The 16,840-nt window shown below is 44.7% G+C and overlaps 1 protein-coding gene across 1 annotated transcript; it reads left to right on the top strand.

Annotated features, from left to right (window-relative positions):
- Positions 1-642: 642 nt before the first annotated feature.
- LOC134392323 (transcription initiation factor TFIID subunit 7-like) lies at positions 643-1,742 on the top strand. Its single transcript, XM_063116573.1, has one exon. It carries the CDS (start codon positions 756-758, stop codon positions 1,740-1,742), a length of 987 nt encoding a protein of 328 aa, XP_062972643.1. The 5' UTR covers positions 643-755.
- Positions 1,743-16,840: the final 15,098 nt, after the last annotated feature.

Genomic DNA, 16,840 nt, shown 5'->3' with positions numbered 1-16,840 from the left:
ACAGGGACAGCAGGCAGTTCCAGCTAGTCTTCTAATACTGAAGACCTGAATCCTCCTGGCCCTGGTCAGCAGGTGATCCTGAAAAGCCCAGCCCAGCCCAGCCCACTGACTGCTATAGAGCTTCAAATGCTGTTGCAGCCCTCTTAGGCCACAGTTAGACCTAAGGTTTATCCTGGGTTCATCCAGGGTTCGCCCCTGCCTGAGCACTGGATCCCCTGTGTGTCACCTAGATGAACAGGTTTGACACCTGGACGATCCAGGGATAAACCTTAGGTCTAGCTATGGCCTCAGTCTGGGCTATTTATTGCTAAAAGAAGGTCTGTATAATGGGATGCCAGCCACCTTCAGGTTGGCCACTTGTGAAGGGCTAAAAAAGAGGGCACTGATTTGCACAACATTTGCATGATAATTGAACTTCGTCGCAGAGTTGCCTCTTCCAAGGCTGGGTGAGCTCGCTCCAGACACGGAGGGGTGGGGAAACTAGGCCCAAGGCCTTCCCCAAGGCGGAAGGTGGGCGGGGATGCTGAGGCCTGCCTGAGAGGGGCCTTCGTACCTGCCTCTCCTGTGCTGCCCGGAGCCGCCGCCTCCCGGCCTCTGCCTTCCCTTTCTTTCCCTGCTGAGCCGCCGCCCGTTCCGCTTCCGCAGCGTCAGCGGTGCCGGGATGGATTGGTCTACTTCGACGGACCGGCTGGGCGGCTGTTTTTTTGAATGGTACAAGTTTTTATAAACGTTTGCGTGAAGCAAGAAGATGAGCGATGGCATCTACAAAACAAAAGATGAGCAAGAACAAGGATGATGCTCCCCCTGAGTTGGAGAGCCAGTGTATACTACGGCTGCCTCTGGAATATGCTTCTACTGTGCGGAGGGCAGTTCAGTCTGGAAGCGTCAACTTGAAAGACAGGCTCACCATTGAATTGCATGCGGATGGCCGCCACGGGATTGTACAAGTGGACCGTGTCCCATTAGCTGCCAAGCTGGTGGACTTGCCCTGCACCACAGAGAGCTTAAAAACCATTGATAAGAAAACTTTCTATAAGACTGCAGATATTTGCGAGATGCTTGTGTGCACTGTGGATGGTGAACTCTACCCCGCCCTGGAAGAACCAGCTACTGGTACTGACCCCAGAGCCAACAAGAAGAAAGATAAGGATAGGGAGAAGAAATTCATCTGGAATCATGGCATTACTCTTCCACTGAAGAACGTGAGGAAGAGGCGGTTCAGAAAGACAGCCAAGAAGAAGTACATTGAGTCTCCAGATGTGGAAAAGGAAGTGAAACATCTGCTGAGCACAGATGCTGAAGCTGTCAGTGTCCGCTGGGAAGTCATCGCCGAAGATGAAACAAAAGAACCTGACAACCATGGTTCACTCACAGGCCTGGATATTTCTTCTCCTGGAATGTCTGGACACAAGCAAGGCCATGGTTCATCGGAACGTGATGAACTCCAGGAGATATTTAATGACATCAGCAGCACCAGCAGCGATGAAGATGAGAGGGATCACCATGATGACGAAGACTTGAATATCATGGACACGGAAGAAGACCTGGAGAGGAGGCTGCAGGGCAAGCTGAGCGAATCAGACAGACAGCAGCAAGAAAATGAAGGGAGCAACCAGATAGCCATGGGAATCCAGAAGCAGATCGACAACCTGAAAGGCAAGCTGCAGGAGACCCAGGATTGCAGGAAACGCCAAGAGGAGCTTATCATGAAAGTGGAGAATCTGGCGCTTAAGATGAGTTAAGCTGGATGAGTTCAAGCAGCAAGAAGAGCGAGGGAAGCAGCAGCTGGACTCTCTTCAAGAGCAGTTGGAAGCCCTTATGGAGAAGTGAGAAGTCTCTGAACCTCCACACACCACTGCTTTTATGTCAACTGGGAAGTTCCAAAGTGTTCCTTTTGTGCTCTGACCCTTTACATCCACCATTGTAGACTCATTGGGTTCGAGGACTGACAAGTGGGTCCCTGTCTGTGTCAGACATGATAACAGACCGGAGTTAGAAAAAACAAACAAATATTTTTGGAAAGACAAAGGTTCTCTGTATTCATTGCCAGAAGGCCAAGAGGTCTTTGCGGACATGTTGGTCCCTAAAATCACGTGCATCGGTTTTGCTTTCTGATGAACCAGCCTGCAAAAATGCAGAGTGTTTTTTTTAGGCAGGTTCAGCTCTTAGAGCAGCGTGAAATGAGCTCTTGCCTGGAAGAGTGGAACGAGGGCTGTACCCAGAAGTACAAGTATTGCGTCTGAGTACTGTTCCCATCCTGATGTACATAATTCTGTTGTTGTCTGCGAAAAGAAAAAGAAAAAGAAAAAAAAACATTTGCATGATAATTTATCTATATAGATACACATCTAGAAATAGTTATTACAATTTAAAGAGGGCTGGCCAAGGACTTCACATTATGCTACTACTTTTCCAGCTGCACTGTCTTCCAGTTGATGTCCGGGCCCGATTCAATGTACTGGTATAAGCATTCAAAGCCCTAAATGGCTTGGGGCCAGATTATCTGAAGGATCACTTCCACCAATTTGTACCTGCCCAGACCCTAAGATCATCCTCAGGGGTCCTTCTCCATCAGACCCTGCCAAAGGAAGTAAGGTGGGTGCCTACCAGGAGGAGGGCCTTTTCTTCTGTGGTACCCCAGCTGTGGTATGAGCTCCCTAGAGAGGTTCACCTGGCACTTACATATACTCTTTCCAACCTTTTTATTTCCCCAGTATTTTAGCAATTTATTATCTTAGTCATTTAGTTCTGTTGTTTTAAATCTGCATTTTAAATCTCTGCGTTGCTGCTCAGTTTTATTCTGGTTTTATTTTCATATTGTAGTTTTAAGCATTCATATTTACATGGACACTGTAGTGTCCATGTAGTTAAGGATAATGAGTAGATTCTGCATTCCACCATATTAAATTGGGTGTGTGTGTGTGCCATTCTAACATTCATAAAATCTAAAAATGTTCACTAATCTCTTTTGGAAATTTACATGTTTCAAAAAGAAATGTTGATTTTACATAATCTGAAAATTCCATGAAGATTGGTGAAAGATTGAGGGAAGGATGGCAGTTTAGAGTACAAAAGAAAAAGAAATGTCTCTGATTCAAAATGACACTGATCCAGAGGGAGAGGCGGGTAAGAAATAATAATAATAATAATAATAATAATAATAATAATAATAATAATAATAATAATATATGATGGCATGATAAAGGGCAGTCTTTGAGGGCAAAGTTCGAAGGGGTCACAGTCCTATAGTCACTGTATCCGGTGTCTGCCTCCCAACTTTGAGTCAGACACGCTTTCTGTTTACTACTTGATTCTCCAAGTGCACGTTGCATCTCCAACTGTGGGGGCTGAATTGTGTTTGCAGTCAACCGTTGGCAACTGAAAAATTTCACACACCGTTTGCACATCTCCTAAATCCCAGCCATAATCAGAGCAAAAAGCAAAACACACAGCCACTTACCAATGTGCCTCTGTGTGTGTGTGTGCGTGTGTATTAAAATCACAATCGTTGTGTATTTTAGAAGATCAGCAGGACCAAATCCAGACCCACGCTTGACAGAATGGAGAACAATGAAAGCTCATTTACCCGCTGTAGTGATCAGAGTGTTTCAGTATCATAAGAACTGATAAATAGTCCATGTGTCAGACATTTCATTTGCTTAATCAAAATTCCTCGTCTGCTACATTAATCACCCCCCGGGGCTACATGAACAGATTTCCAATTTAGCTGCAGAGCATTATTAATAATGAAAAGTTCTGGAAGCACTTTTTGATTTGAAGTCTCCTTTTGTTGATCAGGCAGGTTTAAAGGGAAAGGACCACAGGGGAGCAGATGCTCCCTTGGGCATTACCAATATGCGGAAGATAGTTATCAATGTTGTAGAATTCAGGTATCACTTTGGACAGAAAATTATACTCAGCTTATGAGCCATAGCATGGCGTCCTCCAACCTGGTGCCTTTCAGACGTTTCCAACTTCAGATCCCATGAGCCCCAGCCAGCGTGGGTGATGGTCAGGAATGCTGGAAGGTGTTATTTTATTTATTTATTCATTACATTTTTAAAATCTGCCAACTTAGAAAAGTTGTCTGGGAAGATTACATGAAGCAGTCCAAAACGTCTGGAGGCACCAGGTTAGAGAAGGTTGTTCTAAACCTGCCCTCCATGAATTTGTCCAAACCCCTTTTACAGCTATTCATCAGGTGGCCATCGCCACATCTTGCAGCAGCCAATTCCATGAATTAATTATGCAATGTATGAAGAAGTATGTTCTTTTATCTTTATTAGGCCATGCAAGAACACTCTTCAAATACTTGAAAGGTTGTCACACAGAGGAGGGCCAGGATCTCTTCTCGATCCTCCCAGAGTGCAGGACACGGAATAACGGGCTCAAGTTAAAGGAAGCCAGATTCCAGCTGGACATCAGGAAAAACTTCCTGACTGTTAGAGCAGTACGACAATGGAATCAGTGACCTAGGGAGGTTGTGGGCTCTCCCACACTAGAGGCCTTCAAGAGGCAGCTGGACAAGCATCTGTCAGGGATGCTTTAGGGTGGATTCCTGCATTGAGCAGGGGGTTGGACTCGATGGCCTTGTAGGCCCCTTCCAACTCTGCTATTCTATGATTCCATGATTTTTGTGATCTCTTCGTTGGTCTAATAAAGGTGTTACACTAACATGGGTATTAGAAGTTTACTTATGATCAACACAACTACTTTGGCATTTTCCCTTTCCTTTTCCTTTCCTTTCTAATTATTTATTACTTTATTATTATATTTATACCCTGCCTTTTTCCCTCTTGCAAGAAACTCAAGGCAGCTTACAAGGTCCTCTTTCTCTGTGTTTTATTCTCACAACAATGTCTAATCAATTCCATTCGATGACCCCTGGGTACTAGTATTATGATTTCCATGCTTTGAGGTGTACAGGTAAATTTGTAAGTGCTTTATTTTTTCTTTTACAGAGAAGTGGGGTTCAGCCCTAGATTTTAAAAACAAACAGACAAACCAACCAACCTCAGAGCAACAGACCCTGAGGCAGCACCTTGTTTGGCATGATGTCTCTGCACATATGCTCAGAACTGGAATTTGTTTTCTGTACCAGAACTGGATCTCCCACACAAACGTCCTTTCACACACAAATCTAGAATCATAGTTCATAGAATCATAGAATAGCAGAGTTGGAAGGGGCCTACAAGGCCATCAAGTCCAACCCCCTGCTCAATGCAGGAATCCACCCTAAAGGATCCCTGACAGATGGTTGTCCAGCTGCCTCTTGAAGGCCTCTAGTGTGGGAGAGCCCGCAACCTCCCTAGGTCACTGGTTCCATTGCCGTATTGCTCTAACACTCAGGAAGTTTTTCCTGATGTCCAGCTGGAATCTGGCTTCCTTTAACTTGAGCCCGTTATTCCGTGTCCTGCACTCTGGGAGGATCGAGAAGAGATCCTGGCCCTCCTCTGTGTGACAACCTTTGAAGTATTTGAAGAGTGCTATTCTGTCTCCCCTCAATCTTCTCTTCTCCAGGCTAAACAGGCCCAGTTCTTTCAGTCTCTCTTAATAGGGCTTTGTTTCCAGACCCCTGATCATCCTGGTTGCCCTCCTCTGAACACGCTCCAGCTTGTCTGCGTCCTTCTTGAATTGTGGAGCCCAGAACTGGACGCAATACTCTAGATGAGGCCTAACCAGGGCTGAATACAGAGGAACCAGTACCTCATGCGATTTGGAAGCTATACTTCTATTAATGCGACCCAAAATAGCATTTGCCTTTCTTGCAATCACATTGCACTGTTGGCTCACATTCAGCTTGTGATCTACAACAATTCCAAGATCCTTCTAATTTGTAGTATTGCTGAGCCAAGTATCCCCCATCTTGTAACTGTGCATTTGGTTTGTATTTCCTGGATGTAGAACTTGGCATTTATCCCTATTAATTTTCATCCTGTTGCTTTCAGCCCAGCACTCCAGCCTATCAAGGCCGGTGGTTCCACTTCTGGTGGGGCTGTGAATCCATTCCAGTTTTCAGTCAGAACTAGACAGAACTCTAATGGAGCAATCCAAAATGTGGAACCCCACCCCACAAATATGTTCAGCATCTTGAATAGCTCCTTTAGAGTTGTGTCAGAAACCTGGAATGGATTCAAAGCCCCACCAAAATCTGAGCCACCAGCCTCCACTGCTTTTTCTGCTCAAGTTTTGGGCCTAATTCAGGCTTGTGGTTGCTACTCTTTTAAACCACTGAGAGTTGGAAAACCCCAGTTGATCTACTACGAATCACATGGAGAACTACCAATAGATCTTGACCTACCTTCTGCCCATGTACACAATATGATGTCACATCATCATTAGTCTAACAGGCTGAAGCCAACTGAGACTGAAGGCAATACTTCCTGCATTAACTCTGTATGCTGAAACAGGGTTGTATTTCAGGTGTGACGTTTTTTGTGAAATGCATCTTTTCTTTTGGTTCAGTCTTCAAAGTAAGAGTTTTTTAAAAAAGCACTTTTGCTTGTTTCTGCAACAGGTTAAATCTTGCCGACTCTTTGCAGTAAAAGAAAAAGAAAAAAAGGCAAGCTGTTAGGATGCAAAAGAAGTGACACCTCCCATGCTGGAAAACAATGGTTTGGTCCCTTGCAAATTAATTTGAATAACTGTGACTAGTTTCCTGTGAGTCAAATAGTTTTACATGAACACACACAATGAAATTAATATGCAAATGTTCTGGCTCCATTGAGAGCACGAAGAGGCCATTCTTTGTAACACACATGATGAAAGTTTGGGGGCAGAGAGAAAAAGACAAGACAACTGGCCATTTCCATCCCTGCCCCCTTTACTTCCATTTGTCTCTTCGTAGCTGTCAAGCATGCAAAAGCAAGCCGCTAACGGTGGCTTGGCTACCTGGATCAGCCGCTACCTTCCACTGAAATGGAGGGCCAAGAGTTCTGGTACCTGAACACCCTTGATGAAAGGTGAATTGGACACGCTAATAGGGTGACCATATTTTGGAAACCAAAAAGGAGGACAAAATGGCCGCTGTCAGGAGGCGTGGCCACCCCAACATGCCCACCCCCAAGGCGGAGCCAACTCAACATGTCCGGCCCCCAAGGGGGGGGGTGGCCTTGGTCACATTTATTTATTTATTACATTTTTATACTGCCCAAGAGCCGAAGCTCTCTGGGTGGTTCACAAAAAGTAAATGATAGCAACCAATGAGTGCCAAAGGCACACAACTACTATAATAATATACTAAATACTAAAAAAAGAATTAACACTTATATAAAACTATTTCTTTATTTTTATAACATAATAAACAACCACAACAGTCATAGAACACATTAGAATAGTGGTTCCCAATTGGTGGTCTGCGTAACCCACCCAGGGGGTCCACCATGGCTTGGCATTTGAAAAACAAGGGGTCTGCAGTACTTAGCTAATTGGGAACCACTGCATTAGAATTATATACAATTGTAGAAACAGAGAATCACAAAATCTCAACAATATTTTATCAGTTGACATAAACTTCTTTCAATAGGCTTTTAGCCTGTATTGCCACAAAAAATTGAAACCATAAAAAACGTAATAAAACATCAAGACTAAAAACACAAATACAAAATACAATATAAAATACAATGCCTAATATGCAGTTTCAGAATTTAACATATTTTTATTTACTGTACAAATTCTAAGACTTTTCTTCCTGACGTGGCCTGGAATATTTTTCACCAGATCTTATTTTTCTTAAAAGGGGTGGAGTGTTTAACAGGAAACGGTAAAACTGCTTGCAAGTCCATTTCTTGTAATTATATTTAACCTGTAAGAGTCCTTTCAGTGTCTCCACAGACAACTGGCTCCTTTCTTTCGTCCACTGTGTTTGCATCATGGAGAAAATACGTTCCACATTTGCATTGTGTGACGGAATTGCAAAAAAGAACTGTGCGATCTTCAGCAGTTCAGAGTAGTAATCTGCACTTTTTGAGCTTTCAAAATATTTAGTCCACTTTTGATGTGCCATCAAGTCTTTGAAGTCAACGTCATCACACATAATTTCAAAATATTTTTTCAGATTTGCAAACTGATCAAAGCAACTGACATCGTTGATGACCACTCCCCTCTCTGTCAAGTACTGCACGGTAGTCTCCACATCAGCCCATTTTGGTTCCTCATTCAGGGCAATCCATCTGAATATTGAGAACTCTTCTAGGGGTCTCGTCCACTTCTGGAGATAGTCAATGCACCTCTTGTACTGCTGATTTACTTGGGCACAGAATGAGTCACACCGTGCATCTAGTCCCTCCCTGCGACTTTTCCCCAGGAGTTCCCTAACTTTAAGAGACAAAAAATTGTTGGTCTCCCGTTCACGGAGGACGTACATGACAGAGTCCAAACATTTCAACACTTCCACCACGGAGTTGTTCTCACGCTCCAGCTCCTCTATGTATTTGTGGAACATGCTCAAGTGTGCGTGCATGTGCCAGAGGTAGATCTCGCTGAAGCTGTCTTCAAAGAACTTCTGGATCATAGGAGGTGTGTAGTATCCCTCAGGCATAGGGACCATACGGGTGAGCTTACCTGCTCAGCCTGCCACTTGCCCCTAGACTACCAGGCAATAACTTCAGAGTCTTTTCCTTGCTGGATTCCTTTATTACTAAAACCTCCTAGAACAGTGACACTCCAAAACCCTGTAGCAAGGCCCACACCACCAAGTGGCTGAAACAGAGGCCCCGCCCAGGCCTTCAATGAGGACCTGGAGACTAGCAGCTACAGGCCTCATAAAGGTATATACATCCACATATCACAAGGTGGATCATCTAGAGAAAAAAAGAAGGCCTTCAGGGCTGGAAACATCTGTAGTAGCCTTGTGATTGCAGGGAATAAGGATAGCCACCGTGTCCGGCTGTGGGAAAGCATCTGTCTATAGTCAATTTCCACAAAATTGCAATACTCCATCAGACTCTCCGTTCTCACTGTGTAAATGTGGAAGTATTGGTATATTTTTAAAATATTATTCTCCACATCCACATCTAGTTTCTGTGCCCCGTAATGTACACAATTGTTCAAAATGTGTGCTGAGCAACCCACACCAATCAAAGTGGTCTTCTGCAGCAGACTTTTCAAGTTTGCAAAGACATTATTCCCTTGTTCAGCCCGCCTTACTCCACCAAACATCGTATTGCAGTTGTCACCTGTGAAGGCAATGCACTTCTCCAACAAGCCGTTCTTCTCCAGAGTGCCCTTCACATAGTTTGCAACTGTATCTGCTGTCTCATTTGGTCTGTTTTTCAGTTCGATGCCTCGCCGCCTCCGCCCGCCTCCGCCTCGCTTGCCTTGCGCCCCTGCCAGGGCCTATTGTCTTGGCAGCAGCACTTGTTCCGGCGGCTCTCCGCCTCCACCGCGGCTTGTGTCCTCTCCACCTCGCAGCTCGCTTGGTGGGCCGGCCGCCTCTTCTTGGTCCGCTGCGCTGCCTCCTCGCTGACCCGGCCAGCGCAGCTTCCAGGCGCGGGAATCATGCGAGTTCTCAGCTGCTAGCTGGGTCTCGCGAGAGTTCCCAGACACAGCCAGCAGCCGACAACTCACATGATTCTCGCAAGAGTTTGGATTCTAATTCAAGATGGCCACTGCCGCCGCTGCACCTGAAAAAACGGCTGCAGTGCAGGCAAGTAAGGCGGCCGCGGCCGAGTCCCCCGCCCCGGTGTTTCAGTGGCCCACTCTGGATCCTCCGGATCCTGCGTGTTCCCCGGAGGTTTCCAGAATTATCTGGTGCTGATGGTCACCCTACACGCTAAGTCAATCTCCCGAGGCACACGTAATGTGATCAGGGCAACACTCTGCCACTGACAACATTAACGGCCCTGGGCACAATTGTGACCTTCCCAGCGATGACCTGAAAGTAGCTTTGGAAACTCTGCTCCTTTTGTTCCTCGCGTAGCTTCTTTTGTTGAATTCAGTTTGGTTCGCTCATGTTTTCATTCACAACCTGTTTTTGTGTGTGTGTGTGTGTGTGTTCATCTGAATGGGAAAAGTGCGCATTTCTGTGCAAATTCTTCAAAAGTATGCACTCCCCCCATTGACTAAAATCAGAAAAGGTGCATTTTAATACACACACACACATACATATATATATATATATATATATTCCAAAAAACATGTTTGCATTTTTCAAAGTTAGGGAATGTGAAGATATTTTCTGAAAGTACTGCCCTCCTGTTTGTGTTTAGGATTGCAGACAGGACAAGTTTCAGATGATTTGTGAAATGAAATGAAATTCTGATATATCTGTAGTTCTGCCGAATTGATTCTTGGAACTCCACACTGAGTGCTTATCTTTGCAGTTCATCGCCCTGCATTCTGGCTTGGTGGCTGCCCTACTATGACCTGAGAATGCCTGATCTCTCTGCTTTTGGATTAATCTACTGCCAAGGATTCTTCTTCCCTCTTCTCCATTCATCTCAGCTGACCCTTTTCTTTCTTCCAGCTCCTCTTCTCTCTCCTCCCTCCTTTTGGAATAGCCTCCTGATTCATATTTGTGCAAGGGTTCATAATTGGTGCTTCTTTTGTCTTTTTCCTAATTAAACTCCCATTTTGGGGTTAAGCTGTGAAGTCTTGGCTCTGGTTTTTCCTTCACAGAAACCTTACATGGATGCTCTACTCTCTAGACCAAAGTTCCTAACTTACCTGTTCTTTGCCCACACCATTGATTTGACCAACTTACTAGTTTCTGAACTAGCTGTACTGGACAGACAGCTACCTGTCCTCCGGCAGGATGAAACCAGAGGGGAAGAAGTTCTCCTAGCAACAGAATCATTCCCCCAAACACCTTTGTCCATAAGGCACCTACTTACCAAGCGTGGAACTAGGTTCAGACATGTAAACTGCCCAGAGAGCTTTGGCTGTGGGGTGGTATATAAATGTAATAAAATAAATAAATAAATAAAATAAATGTCTTAGATATGTATGTCCCAAGTGAGCGTAGTAATGCAGATTTGACAACCGGGGGGGGGGGGAGTTGAAATTGTCAATAGTCAGGAGCATTGAATGGATCAGGTGACAGTTCTCTGAAGGCAAAGACCTGAAGCACACATTACTCTAAGATGTAGCTAGTATTTATGCCTTTTTCCTTTTTTACTGTGACCTGGATTGGGACCCTAGTGTGGGAGGATAGGAGGCATTAACCTTTCCTCCTGCTGTGGTCCTGATCACAGCCCCCGTGCCTGTAATTTATATTGCCAAATAGTGATCCTTTTGCATTAATGAATCACTGTTTGGCAGTATATCTATTTAGCAGGCATGCTGCCACCACAATCTGGATTAAGCTAGTATTGCAGAGGCAAACATTTCCCACAGCCCATTTGAGCTAAATTCCTCCCAGTCACTCATGCTCTGGAAGGACTTATTCCCTGAACACAAAGTACTTATTATTATTATTATTATTTATTTATTTATATAGCACCATCAATGTACATGGTGCTGTACAGATAACACAGTAAATAGCAAGACCCTGCCGCATAGGCTTACAATCTAATAAGTTGTAGTAAACAATAAAGAGGGAAGGAGAATGCAAACAGGCACAGGGAAGTGTAAACAGGCACAGGGTAGGGCAAAACCAACAGTGTAGAGTCAGAACAAACTCAATATTTGAAGGCTATAGGGAAAAGAAAAGTTTTGAGCTGAGTCTTAAAAGCAGTGATTGAGTTTGTAGTTCTCAAGTGTTCTGGAAGAGCGTTCCAGGCGTAAGGGGCAGCAGAAGAAAAAGGACGAAGCCGAGTAAGGGAAGTGGAGGTCCTTGGGCAGGCGAGAAGCATGGCATCAGAGGAGCGGAGAGCCCGAGCGGGGCGATAGTGTGAGATGAGAGAGGAGAGATAGGCAGGAGCTAGGCAGTGAAGAGCTTTGAAAGTCAGTAGGAGAAGTTTATATTGGATTCTGAAGTGAATTGGAAGCCAATGAAGAGATTGCAGAAGTGGAGTGACATGGTCAGAGCGGCGGGCCAAGAAGATGATCTTAGCGGCAGAGTGGTGGACAGAGACCAGCGGACTGATGTGAGACGAAGGAAGGCCAGAGAGAAGAAGGTTGCAGTAGTCCAACCGAGAGATAACCAGTGCGTGAACGAGAGTCTTGGCAGAAGAGACAGACAAAAATGGTCGAATCCTGGCAATATTATACAGGAAGAAACGACAGGATTTAGCTACTGCCTCGATGTGAGGAGTAAAGGAGAGCGAGGAGTCAAATATGAAGCCAAGACTACGAGCTTCCTTGACCGGAGTAAGCGTGACATCGTTGACAGTAAGGGAGAATGAGAGGTGAGGAGAAGGTTTAGGAGGAAAAACTAGCAGTTCAGTCTTTGCCATGTTAAGTTTCAAACGACGATGAAGCAGCCAGGCTGAGATATCTTAAAGACATGCCGAGATACGATCGTGAACATCTGGAGAAAGTTCCGGAGATGAAAGATATAATTGTGTATCATCGGCATACAGGTGATATTGGAGGTCGTGAGATTGAATGAGCTTGCCCAAGGGCAGCATGTATAGAGAGAACAACAACGGGCCAAGCACCGAGCCTTGCGGAACCCCAACTGAAAGGGGAAAAGAGGAGGACGAGCTGCCGTTAGCCGACACGCTGAAAGAGCGACCCTCTGATAGGAGGCGAACCAGTTATAGACAGAGCCACAGAGTCCAAGGTCGTGGAGGGAATCTAAGAGAAGATCGTGATCAACCGTGTCAAAGGCTGCGGTTAGATCAAGGAGAATAAGAACAGAATAATGCAGATGTGTATAGAGTGATGGGTTTCCTGAGCAACTGTAGTAACAACTTTCGGGGGTCAAATAGCCTTGCTATAGAACTTATGACTCTGCATACTTTAGAGCAGAGATGGGGAACCTGGTGCTTTCTTCATGTTTTGGACTACAGTGCCCATAATCCTTTGCCATTGGCCATGCTGGTTGGGGCTGATGGAAGCTGTAGTCCAAAATATATGGAGGGCACCAAATTCCTTACCCAACCTCTAGTGTAGGTAAGGTCAAAAGATTTCCGCAGTTGTAGTAGCTCTGGCTTCTATATACTGAAAGAACAAGCAGGCACACGCTCTGAGCAAGCTCAGTTGAAGGAAGCCTGCAGAATGCCAAGATGATGTGGGGATAGAACATGAGCCGACAGTTAAGATGTGCCATTTGTGGCCCTCTGAGGATGGACAGGGAATTTGGAGATGGGCAGGTTGAAGACCAGTAGCATGGAAGGTACATAGATTGTGAACCAGGCAGCTTCACCCACTGATAAGTTGCTGAGAATGAGGAAGTCAGTCTCAGCCATCCCGTTATAAAGCAGTAGTGTAGATCCTGCCCAAACTGGCCCTCCAGTCTCTCCTGACTTCTAGTTGTCTCTCGATTATATTTCTTCTCTCTTCAATCTGGCCACAAGTACCTCCAGATTTGATTGAAACAGTGGGCCTGTTGAAACAACACCCGAAGCCATGGTTAGGCCACTGACCCTTTTGCAGCAAATAGTTAGTGAGTGTGTTTAAACTGTGGTTATAGAATAATAGAATTATAGAATAGCAGAGTTGGAAGGGGCCTACAAGGCCATCGAGTCCAACCCCCTGCTCAATGCAGGAATCCACCCTAAAGCATCCCTGACAGATGGTTGTCCAGCTGCCTCTTGAAGGCCTCTAGTGTGGGAGAGCTCATAACCTCCCTAGGTAACTGATTCTATTGTCGTACTGCTCTAACCATCAGGAAGTTTTTCCTGATGTCCAGCTGGAATCTGGCTTCCTTTAACTTGAGCCCGTTATTCCGTGTCCTGCACTCTGGGAGGATCGAGAAGAGATCCTGGCCCTCCTCTGTAGCCACCATGGGTAGAAATGAATCACACGGGATGCTGAGCCATAATATTTAGCTCAAAATGTTTAACCGCCGTGGCATAGCGTGCCGTCTGAACAGGGTCAGTGTGTGTGTTGGAGGGGGGAGTTCTTAACACTTTATTGTGGGGGGGAGGGTTCTGATCAACCCCCCTCCCCTAAGCTGCTTTCCCATCTGTGGAAGGAACAATATGATATCATATCTATGGCCAGATCTACACCTTGTCTTAAATCATTACGATCTCATCATGGAAACGCTATATCCCTCTTGCACATTTATAGCTTGTAGGACATGCAATGGCATTTATTGCGACATTTTGGATAACGTGGAATAAAAAGCAGGAAATAACGCCATGAAAGCGGTATATGGAATATGGAATGTGCCCAACAGTTATCAGTGCACCTCAATAACACTATAAAGCAATAGTGTAGATCTAGCCTACTGTATGTCTCTTTTCCCACTCTGGGAGGAAAGTAGCCTGGAAAGTCTGAGTTGTAGTGGACAAACGGTCCACAGAGAAATAGTTAAGCTCTCCACCACTTCAATCAGAGTCCCCACAGTTGCATCACTTCTTTCTTATTAAAAAAAAAGAGTCAAGTGACACTTCACAGAACTCTCCAATCAAGTCTATTTTGGCCCACAGATTAGCAAATCATGAAATTTCTACCCTGTCATCTTCTGTTGCAGCTGTCGGTTGATCTAAAAAGCATTAAGACCACCAAATTTTCAGAATTCAGCAGAAGCAATCTGTCTAGCCTTAACTATACTGTGGCTGCCACCGGTAAATAATACATAAAGGACATTACTCTCCAGAGATGCAATCCTGGCACTTTGCCCTCGCACGGCCATTGTGCTTATAACAAAAGGAAGATAAGCAGCTCTTTGTCCAAATTCCTGATTCTTGCAGCAAAGAACAGTTCTTTTTCCCCTGGCTGGGCAATCAATGTAGGGAAAAAAATAAAGGTAACCTGAACATAGACAATCAAAACAAAAGGAGTCTGGCCAGAAGGCAAATAGAAATGAACGAGGGAGGGAGGAAGAGAGAGACTGGAGACCAGGGCATTTTCCAGTGTATTGAAGACTGTATTGTGGCAGAGGAATCATTGCCCATGGTGTGTACACTCATCATACTGTAGTGTTGTTAAAAGCCTGCAAAAGCTGTTTGAGCAGAAATGACAAAATATCTGTGTACACCATAGGCAATGATGCTTCTCTCGACTTTCAACTAGAGATGAAATGGATATCTGAGATTTTTCCCCATTCCTGCAGCAAATATTATATATTCAAATATGCTGGAAATTCATTGGCACCCAGGCAGAAAGAGTTGCAAATTGTTTCATGGATCCACGGAACAGCAAAATGCAGTGGCCAGATTGATAGCTGGAACAGGGAGGTTTGAGCATATAACACCGATTCTGGCCTGCTTGCGTTGGCTGCCTATACGCTTCCGAGCCCAATTCAGGGTGCTGGTTTTAACCTATAAAGCCCTACATGGCTTGGAACTGCAATACCTGATGGAACGCCTCTCCTGACATGAACCTACCCGTACACTGCGCTCAACATTTAAGGTTCTCCTCCGAGTGTGGAATGATCTCCCCGATGAGGTTCACCTGGCGCCAACATTGTTATCTTTTCGGCACCAGGTCAAGACTTTTCACTTCTTCCAGTCATTTTAACATTTTAACAGCATTTTAAAAGCAATTAACAACGTTAAATTTGTTTTTAATGGACCCCAGAATTGTTGTTTTTAAATGGATATTGTTGTTTTTATACTGTTGTTTTTATGTTTCTGATGGTTTTTAAAATTTTGTATACTTTTTAATGTTTACCATTTTAAACTGTTGTAAACCGTCCAGAGAACTTCGGCTATGGGGTGGTATGTAAATGTAATAAATAAATAAATAAATAAAATAAAACAACATGCAATGAAGTCATGCCTCTGTGTTTAAAATTGGTGGAAACTGGCTGATCATCTTCAGACGGAGGGTTTTTGGTCTTACATTTCCCCAATAGCCAGGAACCAGCAGTGCTCCAAGAGCTCCATAGCCCTTCATATATGTTCTCAAGTCTCCTGTAGGAATTTCAGTCCTTCCCTATCCAAAGGCAGTCATGAGCAAGAGGTGGGATATAGCAGCCATCTCAATATTTGTTGGGTTGCGCTGGGAAAGCTTCCCTCCATTCATGATTGCATTCCCACTGTTCCATCATGGAGGTGATTGGGTGAACCTGAGCTGGTCAACATTGCTCAGCCTAACCAACCCCATAGGGTTGCTGTAAGGATAAAATGGATTCTGGGAAGAGATGAGTTACTTGTAGGAAAAGAAATCCATGAGAGCTAAACCAACCAACCAACCAACAGACAGGCATTTTCTGTTTACCAAATGGCTGAGTTGATAGCTGATGTAATACTGCATCTCAACCATCTTCCTCCACCCTTTCTCTCACTCAAGCTGTCCCACATCCCTGTAGCAGTAACCTTCTGCAGTAATCTCCTGTCTATCTACCCACGCACCTACCTACCTACCTACCTACCTACCTATTCCAGCCTTCCCCAATATGGTGTCCTCCAGATGTGTTAGACAGCAACTCCTGTAATTCCTAGCCAGCAGTCCAGCACATCTAGAGGGCACAAGGTTGAGGAAGGCTGATTTATTTCTTTAAAACATTATCGCCTACCTTTTCTAAAACTTTAAGGCAGCTATGAACAAAATACAAAATTATCATGATCATCAAAAACAAACCGTCTGTCTGTCTGTCTGTCTGTCTGTCTGTCTCTCTCTCTCTTCACTGCAGGTTGCTTCAAGATGTAATTGGGGTGAAGCTCAACATAGCTTTGAGCCTGTTTTCATTTACAGGTCTGCACCTTTGGGGCATGTGCTCAAAAGTGTTGCTCCAGACATGTGCAGGGAAAGTGAGAGAAGATTGCTGCTTGAAACAAAGAAGCAAGCATTTCCACAAGTGCCAAAAATTCTCGCCCCAAAGGAGAGGCAATTTTGACACACT

The sequence above is a fragment of the Elgaria multicarinata genome, chromosome 1, assembly GCF_023053635.1.
Source record: "Elgaria multicarinata webbii isolate HBS135686 ecotype San Diego chromosome 1, rElgMul1.1.pri, whole genome shotgun sequence".
NCBI classification, from domain to species: domain Eukaryota; kingdom Metazoa; phylum Chordata; class Lepidosauria; order Squamata; family Anguidae; genus Elgaria; species Elgaria multicarinata.
This window is presented reverse-complemented; position numbering and strand designations above follow the sequence as displayed.

Coding starts and splice junctions, on each gene's coding strand:
- LOC134392323 (XM_063116573.1), top strand. CDS start 756: ATGGCATCTACAAAACAAAAGATGAGCAAGAACAAGGATGATGCTCCC.